The sequence below is a fragment of the Etheostoma spectabile genome, unplaced genomic scaffold (assembly GCF_008692095.1).
Source record: "Etheostoma spectabile isolate EspeVRDwgs_2016 unplaced genomic scaffold, UIUC_Espe_1.0 scaffold00569806, whole genome shotgun sequence".
Classification (NCBI taxonomy): domain Eukaryota; kingdom Metazoa; phylum Chordata; class Actinopteri; order Perciformes; family Percidae; genus Etheostoma; species Etheostoma spectabile.
This window is the reverse complement of record NW_022605337.1, coordinates 26,363-38,900: the sequence shown is the minus strand read 5'-3', so window position 1 is coordinate 38,900 and position 12,538 is coordinate 26,363. Positions and strand designations below refer to the sequence as shown.

The 12,538-nt window shown below is 47.9% G+C and overlaps 1 protein-coding gene across 1 annotated transcript; it reads right to left on the bottom strand.

Annotated features, from left to right (window-relative positions):
- Nucleotides 1-1,443: 1,443 nt before the first annotated feature.
- LOC116685403 (scavenger receptor cysteine-rich type 1 protein M130) lies at nt 1,444-9,760 on the bottom strand. Its single transcript, XM_032510469.1, has 8 exons — nt 9,727-9,760; nt 8,578-8,892; nt 8,203-8,487; nt 7,186-7,500; nt 6,798-7,097; nt 2,861-3,193; nt 1,718-1,800; nt 1,444-1,628 (listed from the first exon to the last, which is right to left on the bottom strand). The coding sequence occupies exons 1-8, from the start codon at nt 9,758-9,760 to the stop codon at nt 1,509-1,511; spliced, it is 1,785 nt and encodes a 594-aa protein (XP_032366360.1). The 3' UTR covers nt 1,444-1,508.
- Between the last annotated feature and the right edge of the window lie 2,778 nt (nt 9,761-12,538).

Sequence of the window (12,538 nt, the reverse complement as noted above, 5' to 3'; positions counted from 1 at the left end):
TTCATAATGTCCCTCAAAGACCTGTTAGTCTGTCTTCATAATGTCCCTCAAAGACCTGTTAGTCTGTCTTCATAATGTCCCCCCCACGCCATTTATTATCCTAAATTAGATGCACCTGTTTGAGGTGTTAGCTGCGTAAAGACACCTGTCACCCCCATCCAATCAGTAAGAATCCAACTACTAACATGGCCAAGACCAGAGAGCTGTCCAAAGACACTAGAGACTAAATTGTCCCCCTCCACAAGGCTGGACAGGACTACGGGGACATGTCCAAGCAGCTTGGTGAAGACAGGTCCACTGTTGGAGACATCATTAGAAAATGGAAGAAGCTAAACATGACTGTCCATCTCCCTCGGACTGGGGCTCCATGCAGGATCTCACCTCGGGGGGTCTCCATGATCCTAAGAAAGGTGAGAAACCAGCCCAGAACTACACGGGAGGAGCTGGTCCAGGACCTGGAAAGACCTGGGACCACCGTTTCCAAGGTTACTGTTGGTAATACACTAAGACGTCATGGTTTGAATCCTGCATGGCCCAGAAGGTTCCCCTGCTTAAACCAGACCATGTCCAGGCCCGTCTTAAGTCTGCCAACGACCATCTGGAGGATCCAGAGGGGTCATGGGAGGACGTCATGTGGTCAGATGAGACCAGAATAGAACTTTTTGGTCCTGATTCCACTAACCGTGTTTGGAGGAAGAAGAAGGATGAGGACCATCCCAAGACCACCATCCCTACTGGGAAGCAGGGGGGGGGGGTAGCATTATGCTTTGGGGGGGTTTCTGCACATGGGACAGGGGGACTGCACTGTATTAAGAAGAGGAGGACCGGGGCCATGGACTGGGAGATTTTGGGGACCAACCTCCTTCCCTCAGTTAGAGCATTGAAGATGGGTCGAGGTCTTCCAACATGACAAAGACCCGAAGACCACAGCCAGGAGAACCAAGGGGGGCTCTGGAAGAAGCAGATCAAGGTTCTGGGGGGGCCTAGCCAGTCTCCAGACCTAAACCCAATAGAGAATCTTTGGAGGGAGCCCAGAAACCTGACTGGTCTAGAGAAGATCTGTGTGGAGGGGGGGCCAGAATCCCTTCTGCAGGGTGTCAGACCTGGTGAAGGACTACAGGAACCGTTGGAACCAAAGGCTGCTGGACCAGATATTAACATGGATCTTCTCAGGTGTTAAATACTTATTTACAGCTGTATCATACAAATAAATAGTTAAAAAATCATACATTGTGATTTCTGGATGTTTTTTTAGATTATGTCTCACAGTGGACATGTCTCTCACAGTGGACATGTCTCTCACAGTGGACATGTCTCTCACAGTGGACATGTCTCTCACAGTGGACATGGTCCTACGAGGACATCAGACCCTCCATGATTTCTAAGTGGGAGAACTTGCAAAACAGCAGCGTGTTAAATACTTATTTTCCTCACTGTAGATGGGAACTATTCCAAGTGGGGATGAAAAGGGGCATAAATGCTGGACCTCCATGAGGTCCTCGGAGGTGCTACTCTGCTCCCTGAGCTCCTTCCTCTTCAGTCGGCCCTCCTTCAGCTGCAGGGACACCCAGGTTATAATAATCTGGATCAGTCTTCTTCTGTCTGCACGGCAGCTGCCCCCTGCTGGCCTGGAGAGACATGACAGAACACAGATGTGACTTCCTGCATCCCTCCTCTCTTCAGTGGTGGAGACAACAGAGAGAGAGAGAGTCCGTACCCTGCAGTAGAAGTAAAGAACGATGTTCTCCAGCAGCAGAACCAGCAGCAGGACGGTCGCTCTGATGATTAAAGGCCTCGGATCTGATGGAACACATGGACAGTAAACACATCACACACCACCACGAGTCCAACAGCTCCCATTAAACACCTGAAACTGACCTGACATCTAAGATCACTGCAACATGGACACTTGTCTCTCACACTTAGTACGCTGCATGTTGACTTTATATCATAGCAGGGTCAGAGCTCTGTGATTGGTCAGATCAGAAGGTGATTCTCCTAGTGAAACACCTGGCTCAGTTCTCAGAGAACCAGAGTTATCCTCGTAACCACACATGCTCTGTCCTTCAGGTAACTGGGAGCTGATTGGTTGGAGTCTGGTTCCTATCTGACTCGCGGAACACGAGGACAGTCGTCCCACGGTCAGTCCAGAAACAACATGTGGTCAGCTGATCATTTTCACTCAGTTTGGACCAATCATCTTCCCCCATACAACAGCTGTGGTGGAAGTTTCTGTTGTGTGGTAGAGAGACCTTGTTGATCCAAAATAAAGACAGAAGGCTGCAAACTGGATTCAAAGTTTAGATGTTCAGTGGAAGGGTTTAATTATTTTCTCTAAATGAAAAGAACTGTGCTTCATAACGAACAGAGTCACAGAGTGACGCCACAGTTCTGTGCCCCGCGTACACATGACAGTCCCTTCTATCCCGCTGGACCCCGGCAGAACCAGGCCATGTTGGGAAAACCTTCTAATCTCAAACAACACACTTCATCTTCCTCCTCAGACGTCTGGGAGCCGGAGCTGTCCCTGCACATCTGTCCAGTGCGTCACAGAATGACTGGAGCTGTCAGTCAATCTCAGAAGTCAGAGATTCCTCTCGTCTGTAGATGGGTTCCCACTCTGACCTTTGCGTATCTCTTGAGGCGCCTGCTTTACGTTCCCCTTATCTCACGGGAGAATAGCAGAGTCAGAACATGTCTAGCTGTCTCTGACACTGGAGGACTTACTTTAGGAGATATCGTTAGGAGACACATGTTTCAGATGCATATTTGAAGGATTTACTTATAGTAAAGAATCACTTAGTAAATGAACAATTACTGAAAGAAAATCATTGTCTAATTTTCCCATTCCACAGCTTACCCATGATGCTGAGGGAGAGCACCCGGCTCTCAGACGAGAAGTTATGAGAGAAAACATGGAGCTGATAAACACAGCTGTAGCTTCCTTGGTGGGCGGGCTCTGCCACATGAAACAGGAAGTGGGCAGAGTGATTGACAGCTGGCTGGGTGGTGTTGTGTGCTGAGTCGGAGGAGGTGAAGCTGAGCTGGAAGGAGCCTCCTGGGTACTGGGGCTGGACGGAGCAGCTAATGGTGAAGGTGGAGCCCCAGAACACCTGGAACCCCTGCTGCTGGTCCTCCTCGGAGACCCCGACCACGGAGGAGGACACAGAGATGTTGGGCTGAAGGAGCAGGTCTGGAAACACAGACAGACAGACAGAGAGACAGACAGACAGAGAGACAGACAGACAGACAGACAGACAGACAGACAGACAGAGAGACAGAGAGACAGGCAGACAGACGGACAGACGGACAGACAGACAGAGAGACAGACAGACAGAGACAGACAGACAGAGAGACAGACAGACAGACAGAGAGACAGAGAGACAGACAGACAGACAGACAGAGAGACAGACAGACAGAGACAGACAGACAGAGAGACAGACGGACAGACAGAGAGACAGAGAGACAGACAGACAGACAGACAGAGAGACAGAGAGACAGACAGACAGACAGACAGAGAGACAGAGAGACAGACAGACAGAGAGACAGACAGTTGAAAGCTTCCAGTAACAATTCAATTTTATTTATAGTATCAATTCATAACCAGAGTTATCTGGAGACCCTTTACGGATAGACCAGGTCTAGACCAGATAGACCAGGTCTAGACCACACTCCAGAATTTACAAGAACCCAACAGTTCTAGTAGTTTCCTCCAGAGCAGCAACAGGGCCACAGTGGAGAGGAAAAACTCCTTTTAGGCAGAAACCTGGGACAGACCCAGACCCAGACCCAAACCCAGACCCAAACCCAGACCCAGACCCCGGTCTTGGATGTTTTTGGATGTTTTGATGTTTTGGATGTTTTGATGTTTTAAATGTTTTTGATATTTTAGATTTTTTTAGATTTTTTTAGATTTATTTTAGATTGTTTAGGATGTTTTGGATGTTTTGAATATTTTAGATATTTTGGATATTTTAGATATTTTGGATATTTTAGATATTTTGGATGTTTTGGATATTTTAGATTTTTTAGATTTTTTTAGATGTTTTTTATGTTTTGGATGTTTTGGATGTTTTGGATATTTTGGATATTTTGGATGTTTTGGATATTTTGGATGTTTTGGATATTTTGGATGTTTTGGATATTTTGGATATTTTAGATTTTTTAGATTTTTTTAGATGTTTTGTATGTTTTGTATGTTTTGTATGTTTTGGATGTTTTGGATGTTTTGGATGTTTTGGATATTTTGGATGTTTTGGATGTTTTGGATGTTTTGGATGTTTTGGATGTTTTCTGTTAAAAGGTTGTACGGTTACTCAGTGAAGACACTAGGTTTGGACATTTCAAAAAGGCAAGGACCTGAAAACATTTAGATTCTTCCTACTTTCTTTCAGACAAAAGTATTTATTGAAGAGTTCAATTTTTATTTATATAACTTTTTACAGTGAAAGTTGTGTCTTGTATTTACATTTTTTGTTGTATTTTTGTATTTTGTTCAAAATAAAAGCATTAATTCATGTCACCGATGGGCTTACCTGAGCAGGTGAGATTATGGAAGGAGGAAGAGGAAGATGAACTTGCACACTCCCTCAGCGACGAGCCGGACTCAACACAGCCAGACCTGATCCCCAACGTAGATCTGTATAAGGACTCTTCTCTATGTCCTACAGAAACAGCAGAGCCACAGTCTAACTCTCTGCAGACAGCAGCTGCTGCCTTCAGGGTCCAGGCAGCAAAATAGTAACTCACAGGTCTCCATTCTCCCTGTTTCAGCTCCGGTGTTCCACCACAGCGACTGCCCCCCCCCACCAACCTGACAGGCTCTGAACAGAAACCAGAGAGTCATCAGCTAAAGAACAAAGTTTCATCAGAAGAGACATGAACCAATCAGAGCCTCAGCTCCTCTTCTACCTGAGCAGGTGATTCCAACAGCTTTTCCAGGTGAGCAGGTGGTTCTATCTGAGCCTGAGCTTCTACAGTCCAGGAGAGCAGACTCATGGCCTCCACACTGGAACTCTTTGGTCCACATTGTAGGCTCCACGTCTCCATAGAGCGCCCCCTGGAGGACTGAAGGAGCCCCACAGCCAAGGTCCCTGCAGACCACCTCTGCATCCTGCTGGTCAAAGTCCTGTTCACACACTGAGGACCAGGTCTGGGTAGACTGGTTAGTCTTCACCTCCAGTCTGCCTGAGCACAGGCTGGTCCCGTTCACCAGCCTGACAGAGTCTGGAGAGATGATAGAAGAGAACAGAGAGAGAGAAAAGACCCCAGACCCAGAACCACAAGATGACATCAACCAACAAGTCCCTGATTCAGACTGGACTCAGCACCGCTCCAACAGAAGATCCTCATAACACCAGAACTCATCTTTATACCGAGGTCACACCACCTGCGTTTTCGTGTATTCGGAGGCAAGGTTACATACAAAGTCACTGGAAATACGAAGTAGTACCTGGTACGTTCTGAAATAATGTGTCTGTTGTGTTGATGGAAGCTACAGTGTTAGCCTAGCTCTGATCGAGCAGAACTCCATTCAGAAAACTCATCATTTTAAAAGGTTTTTGCTCGTCGTCTCGCAGTCAGACCCGATGAAGTATGGAGATATACCAGTGTTGGGGAAGTAACTTTTAAAAAGTTGTGTTTGCTCGTTACTGCGCCAACACAGAGACAGAGGACGAAGTTTAGGACTTCAACACAGAGACAGAGGACAGGGATGGAGGTCAGGACGCCAACACAGAGACAGAGGACAGGGATGGAGGTCAGGACGCCAACACAGAGACAGAGGACGGGGACAGAGGTTAGAACGCCGACACAGAGACAAAGGATGGGGACGCAGGTTAAAACACCAACACAGAGACAGAGGACGGGGACAGAGGTTAGAACGCCGACACAGAGACAAAGGATGGGGACGCAGGTTAAAACGCCAACACAGAGACAGAGGATGGGGACGAAGGTTAAACACAGAAACAGAGGACGGGGACGGAGTTTGGAATGCCAACACAGAGACAGAGGACGGGGACGGAGGTTAAACACAGAAACAGAGGACGGGGACGAAGTTTGGAACGCCAACACAGAGACAGAGGACGAAGTTTAGGACTTCAACACAGAGACAGAGGACAGGGATGGAGGTCATGACGCCAACACAAAGACAGAGGACAGGGATGGAGGTCAGGACGCCAACACAGAGACAGAGGACGGGGACAGAGGTTAGAACGCCGACACAGAGACAAAGGATGGGGACGCAGGTTAAAACACCAACACAGAGACAGAGGACGGGGATAGAGGTTAGAACGCCGACACAGAGACAAAGGATGGGGACGCAGGTTAAAACGCCAACACAGAGACAGAGGATGGGGACGAAGGTTAAACACAGAAACAGAGGACGGGGACGGAGTTGGAATGCCAACACAGAGACAGAGGACGGGGATAGAGGTTAGAACGCCGACACAGAGACAGAGGATGGGGACGGAGGTTAAACACAGAAACAGAGGACGGGGACGAAGTTTGGAACGCCAACACAGAGACAGAGGACGAAGTTTAGGACTTCAACACAGAGACAGAGGACAGGGATGGAGGTCAGGACGCCATCACCGAGACAGAGGATGAAGACAGAAAATACATGGCTCCGGTGGAATGTCTTGCAGCACTGCAGTAATCCCTGAAGTGGACCATCAAGGATATAGACCAGCTAACGGGTAACGTCCACCGCCATGAGGTCAGGGTCTAGCTCTGCTCCGGGTTTTACTAACGTTACAAAATTGCAGTAGTAAGTTATGCCACCACGAGGACGGGTTTACCTGAGCAGGTGAGATTAAGGAAGGATGAGGAAGAGGAAAGTGGTGCTGCACAATCCCTCAGAGCAGATCCAGACTCAACACAGCCAGACCACATCCTCCACATAGATCTGCCTGAGGACTCTTTTCTCTCTTCTACAGAAACAGCAGAGCCACAGTCTAACTCTCTGCAGACAGAAGCTGCTGTCTTCAGGGTCCAGCCAGCGAAATAGTAACTCACTGGTCTCCATTCTCCTTTATGTTTCAGCTCCAGTGTCCCTGCACAGCGACTGGCCCCCCCCACCAACCTGACAGCATCAGGCTCTGAACAGAAACCAGAGAGTCATCAGCAAAAGAACAAAGTTTCATCAGAAGAGACATGAACCAATCAGAGCCTCAGCTCCTCTTCTACCTGAGCAGGTGAGTCCAACAGCTTTTCCAGGTGAGCAGGTGGTTCTATCTGAGCCTGAGCTTCTACAGTCCAGGAGAGCAGACTCATGGCCTCCACACTGGAACTCTTTGGTCCACATTGGAGGCTCCACGTCTCCATAGAGCGCCCCCTGGAGGACTGAAGGAGCCCCACAGCCAAGCTCCCTGCAGACCACCTCTGCATCCTGCTGGTCAAAGTCCTGTTCACACACTGAGGACCAGGTCTGGGTAGACTGGTTAGTCTTCACCTCCAGTCTGCCTGAGCACAGACTGGTCCCGTTCACCAGCCTGACAGAGTCTGGAGAGATGATAGAAGAGAACAGAGAGAGAGAAAAGACACTAAATAAAATGATAGAACATGATTTAAAGGGAAACTTAATGTATAACAACCGTATGCCCCCACTACTCTATAAGCATGTGTGTTACTGTTCATGGTGGGGGGGGACTACCCCTACTACCCCTACTACCGCAACATCGGCCTTCGGGTCTCCGGGACCCGTCCTGTATTTGACTGTATTTATCCACATGAGGGTCCCGGGGACCTGGAGCACAACGCGAGCGTGGTAGGAAAGCCAATAAACTGAACGAGTCCCCGTGACACAACGGACAAGACGAGGGATCAGAGAGCTTACTGCTCGTGGTAGGAATGACTTCCTGAAGAGGAACTAGGTCCAGTAGAGAGGAGAGAGGATGTAACTCATGAGTAAGATGTTTTTAATTCTATTTATTGACGGGTAGGGTATAATTTAGTGTTGACTTGTTTCCGTTCTGATCTATTTTGACGTTAATTGTTGTTGATAAACATACTGGATGGACAGCACCTCATTATACAACCGGAACGATCAACTGATCTGCAAAGGTTTCTTTTTCTACAGTGAAATACTTTGTGTCTTGTATTTTAGTTTTGGTTGTGTATTTTTCGTGTATGCTTTTCGAAATGAAAGAATTCACTCATCCACTCATCTATTCATCCATTCATTCATGTCACTGATGGGCTTACCTGAGCAGGTGAGATGAAGGAAGGAGGAAGAGGAAGATGAGTCCACACACGTCCTCAGAGCAGATCCAGTCTCAATACAGTCAGACCTGATCCTCCAAACAGAGCTGTATAAGGACTCTTGTCTCTTTCCTAAAGAAACAGCAGAGCCACAGTCTAACTCTCTGCAGACAGCAGCTGCTGCCTTCAGGGACCAGTCGGAGTCATGGTCCATCACTGGTCTCCATTGTCCTTTATGTTTCAGCTCCAGTGATCCTCCACAGCGACTGTCCCCCCCACCAACCTGAACTCTGAACAGAAACCAGAGAGTCATCAGCAAAATAACAAAGTTTCATCAGAAGAGACATGAACCAATCAGAGCCTCAGCTCCTCTTCTACCTGAGCAGGTGAGTCCAACAGCTTTTCCAGGTGAGCAGGTGGTTCTATCTGAGCCTGAGCTTCTACAGTCCAGGAGAGCAGACTCATGGCCTCCACACTGGAACTCTTTGGTCCACATTGGAGGCTCCACGTTTCCATAGAGCGCCCCCTGGAGGACTACAGGAGCCCCACAGCCAAGCTCCCTGCAGACCACCTCTGCATCCTGCCGGTCAAAGTCCTGTTCACACACTGAGGACCAGGTCTGGGTAGACTGGTTAGTCTTCACCTCCAGTCTGCCTGAGCACAGGCTGGTCCCGTTCACCAGCCTGACAGAGTCTGGAGAGATGATAGAAGAGAACAGAGAGAGAGAAAAGACCCCAGACCCAGAACAACAAGTCCCTGATTCAGACTGGACTCAGCACCGCTCCAACAGAAGATCCTCATAACACCAGAACTCATCTTTATACCGAGGTCACACCGCCTGCGTATCGTGTGAATTTGCAGGTGTGTTTCCATACAAAGTCAATGGAAATTGGCAAATCAAGCCAGCACTGTGTAAACGAGTTCAGGTCCTCCTGATGTCCTCACGCTGTTGGAGCAGAACTGGAGGACCAGATGGTTGAAGCGGTCTGGAGCGCCTCCTTATTCCCAGAGAGCCGGAGCTTTCTTTGGGCAGAGGTAAACTTTTAAGGTCTAAAGTAATGTGTCTGTTGTGTTGATGGAAGCTACAATGTTAGCGTAGCATTGATCCTCAAGACGCCATTCAGAGAACTGACAGTGGTAGAAGTTTACATTACAGCATGGTAATAAGACTTCACAAGCTCAGAGTGGGGGGGGCATGCTCAGGTCCTATACGTGCACTAATGGAGAGATGTCAGAGTGGGGGGGCTGCCAGCTGCCAGTCCCCCACCATACTTTTGGCGTTTTTCCACTGCTGGTATCAGCTCGTCTCGCCTCGCCTCATCTCGTCTCTACTCGCCTCGTCTCATTCTGCGTCCGTTTTATTGCAGATTGAGTAACGCCTCAGCGTGGCTGGTCACCATAGCAACGCGTGATGATGTCATTTTCAGCGCGACTCACAACAGCACGTCGGCTACTCGCCGCGGCCAGAAGAAATGTTTTGTTTCTAAAGAAGCTGAAGGAAGCAACAAAAATCACCGCTAAAAAAACCTGGAGTGTGGGAATTCAGTTCAGACGTCGCCATGACGACACCAAACGGTACGTTAAGTTTCCGGTAACGTTAGCTAACATCTGCATGTGTTAAGAGCCCGGTCAGTATCTACTACACGATATATAAAGTACATGAACTTTAGCAACACGATTACACACCAACATGTCTGCTGGGGACTGGTTGTGTTCCAGAGCATTCTCGCTTTGTAAAACCGCCGCAGACCGTCCGTGCCGTGGTGGGCGTTCGATGTCCGACGGGTGAGATCTCTGGTTCTGGTTCTGGTTCTGACCTGCCGGGCTTCGTATAATCTGTATGAGAGTCATGGATTATGACAACAACTGGGATGCATCTGGACCAGCAGAGCCGGGGGGTGGGGGGGGACTGGGTGGCATCTGGACCAGCAGAGCCGGGGGGGACACTGTCACAGGGGGCAGAGGAAGAAGTCCGGGATGTACTGGAGGGTTTGATGCGCTACTTGAAAAGCTAAATAAAAACTTTTTTTTTTTATATCTTTGATTTATTGTCTTGTTTTAGTAACAGTCTGCAATATTGGAAACGACATGCAAAAGTCTCTAATAGCCCCTAATAGCCCCTAATAGCCTCTAATAGCCCCTAATAGCCCCTAAAAGCCCCTAATAGCCTCTAATAGCCCCTAATAGCCCCTAATAGCCCCTAATAGCCTCTAATAGCCTCTAATAGCCCCTAATAGCCTCTAATAGCCTCTAATAGCCTCTAATAGCCCCTAATAGCCTCTAATAGCCTCTAATAGCCCCTAATAGCCCCTAATAGCCCCTAATAGCCTCTAATAGCCCCTAATAGTCCCTAATAGCCCCTAATAGCCTCTAATAGCCCCTAATAGCCCCTAATATTGAACAGTTAATTGATGGGGTGGCAAGACACTGAACCCCGAGTTGCCCCTGGTACTGCGCATTGGAGTGTGAATGTGTGTGAGTGTGTATCTGATGAGCAGGTGTGTAGATGTGTGTGAGTGTGTATCTGATGAGCAGGTGTGTAGATGTGTGTGAGTGTGTATCTGATGAGCAGGTGTGTAGATGTGTGTGAGTGTGTATCTGATGAGCAGGTGTGTAGATGTGTGTGAGTGTGTATCTGATGAGCAGGTGTGTAGATGTGTGTGAGTGTGTATCTGATGAGCAGGTGTGTAGATGTGTGTGTGTATCTGATGAGCAGGTGTGTAGATGTGTGTGAGTGTGTATCTGATGAGCAGGTGTGTAGATGTGTGTGAGTGTGTATCTGATGAGCAGGTGTGTAGATGTGTGTGAGTGTGTATCTGATGAGCAGGTGTGTAGATGTGTGTGTGTATCTGATGAGCAGGTGTGTAGATGTGTGTGAGTGTGTATCTGATGAGCAGGTGTGTAGATGTGTGTAAGTGTGTATCTGATGAGCAGGTGTGTAGATGTGTGTGAGTGTGTATCTGATGAGCAGGTGTGTAGATGTGTGTGAGTGTGTATCTGATGAGCAGGTGTGTAGATGTGAATGTGTATCTGATGAGCAGGTGTGTAGATGTGTGTGAGTGTGTATCTGATGAGCAGGTGTGTAGATGTGTGTGAGTGTGTATCTGATGAGCAGGTGTGTAGATGTGTGTGAATGTGTATCTGATGAGCAGGTGTGTAGATGTGTGTGAGTGTGTATCTGATGAGCAGGTGTGTAGATGTGTGTGAGTGTGTATCTGATGAGCAGGTGTGTAGATGTGTGTGAGTGTGTATCTGATGAGCAGGTGTGTAGATGTGTGTGAGTGTGTATCTGATGAGCAGGTGTGTAGATGTGTGTAAGTGTGTATCTGATGAGCAGGTGTGTAGATGTGTGTGTGTGTGTATCTGATGAGCAGGTGTGTAGATGTGTGTGAGTGTGTATCTGATGAGCAGGTGTGTAGATGTGAATGTGTATCTGATGAGCAGGTGTGTAGATGTGTGTGAGTGTGTGTCTGATGAGCAGGTGTGTAGATGTGTGTGTGTATCTGATGAGCAGGTGTGTAGATGTGTGTGAGTGTGTATCTGATGAGCAGGTGTGTAGATGTGTGTGAGTGTGTATCTGATGAGCAGGTGTGTAGATGTGTGTGAGTGTGTATCTGATGAGCAGGTGTGTAGATGTGTGTGAGTGTGTATCTGATGAGCAGGTGTGTAGATGTGTGTGAGTGTGTATCTGATGGGCAGGTGTGTAGATGTGTGTGAGTGTGTATCTGATGAGCAGGTGTGTAGATGTGTGTGAGTGTGTATCTGATGAGCAGGTGTGTAGATGTGAGTGTGTATCTTATGAGCAGGTGTGTAGATGTGTGTGAGTGTGTATCTGATGAGCAGGTGTGTAGATGTGTGTGTGTGTGTATCTGATGAGCAGGTGTGTAGATGTGTGTGAGTGTGTATCTGATGAGCAGGTGTGTAGATGTGTGTGAGTGTGTATCTGATGAGCAGGTGTGTAGATGTGTGTGAGTGTGTATCTGATGAGCAGGTGTGTAGATGTGTGTGAGTGTGTATCTGATGAGCAGGTGTGTAGATGTGTGTGAGTGTGTATCTGATGAGCAGGTGTGTAGATGTGAGTGTGTATCTGATGAGCAGGTGTGTAGATGTGTGTGAGTGTGTATCTGATGAGCAGGTGTGTAGAGTGTGTGAGGTGTATCTGATGAGCAGGTGTGTAGATGTGTGGTGTATCTGATGAGCAGGTGTGTAGATGTGTGTGAGTGTGTATCTGATGAGCAGTGTGTGTAGATGTGTGTAAGTGTGTATCTGATGAGCAGGTGTGTAGATGTGTGTGAGTGTGTATCTGATGAGCAGGTGTGTAGATGTGTGTGAGTGTGTA

Bases quoted from the DNA above. Each gene is read 5' to 3' on its own strand.
- LOC116685403 (XM_032510469.1), bottom strand. From the start codon at position 9,760: ATGGCGACGTCTGAACTGAATTCCCACACTCCAG. The intron at 7,501-8,202 runs GTAAGCCCATCA...TCATCTCTCCAG, and splicing joins CCTTCATCTCACCTGCTCAG to ACTCTGTCAGGCTGGTGAAC. The intron at 1,801-2,860 runs GTAAGCTGTGGA...GTGTTCCATCAG, and splicing joins GCTCTCCCTCAGCATCATGG to ATCCGAGGCCTTTAATCATC.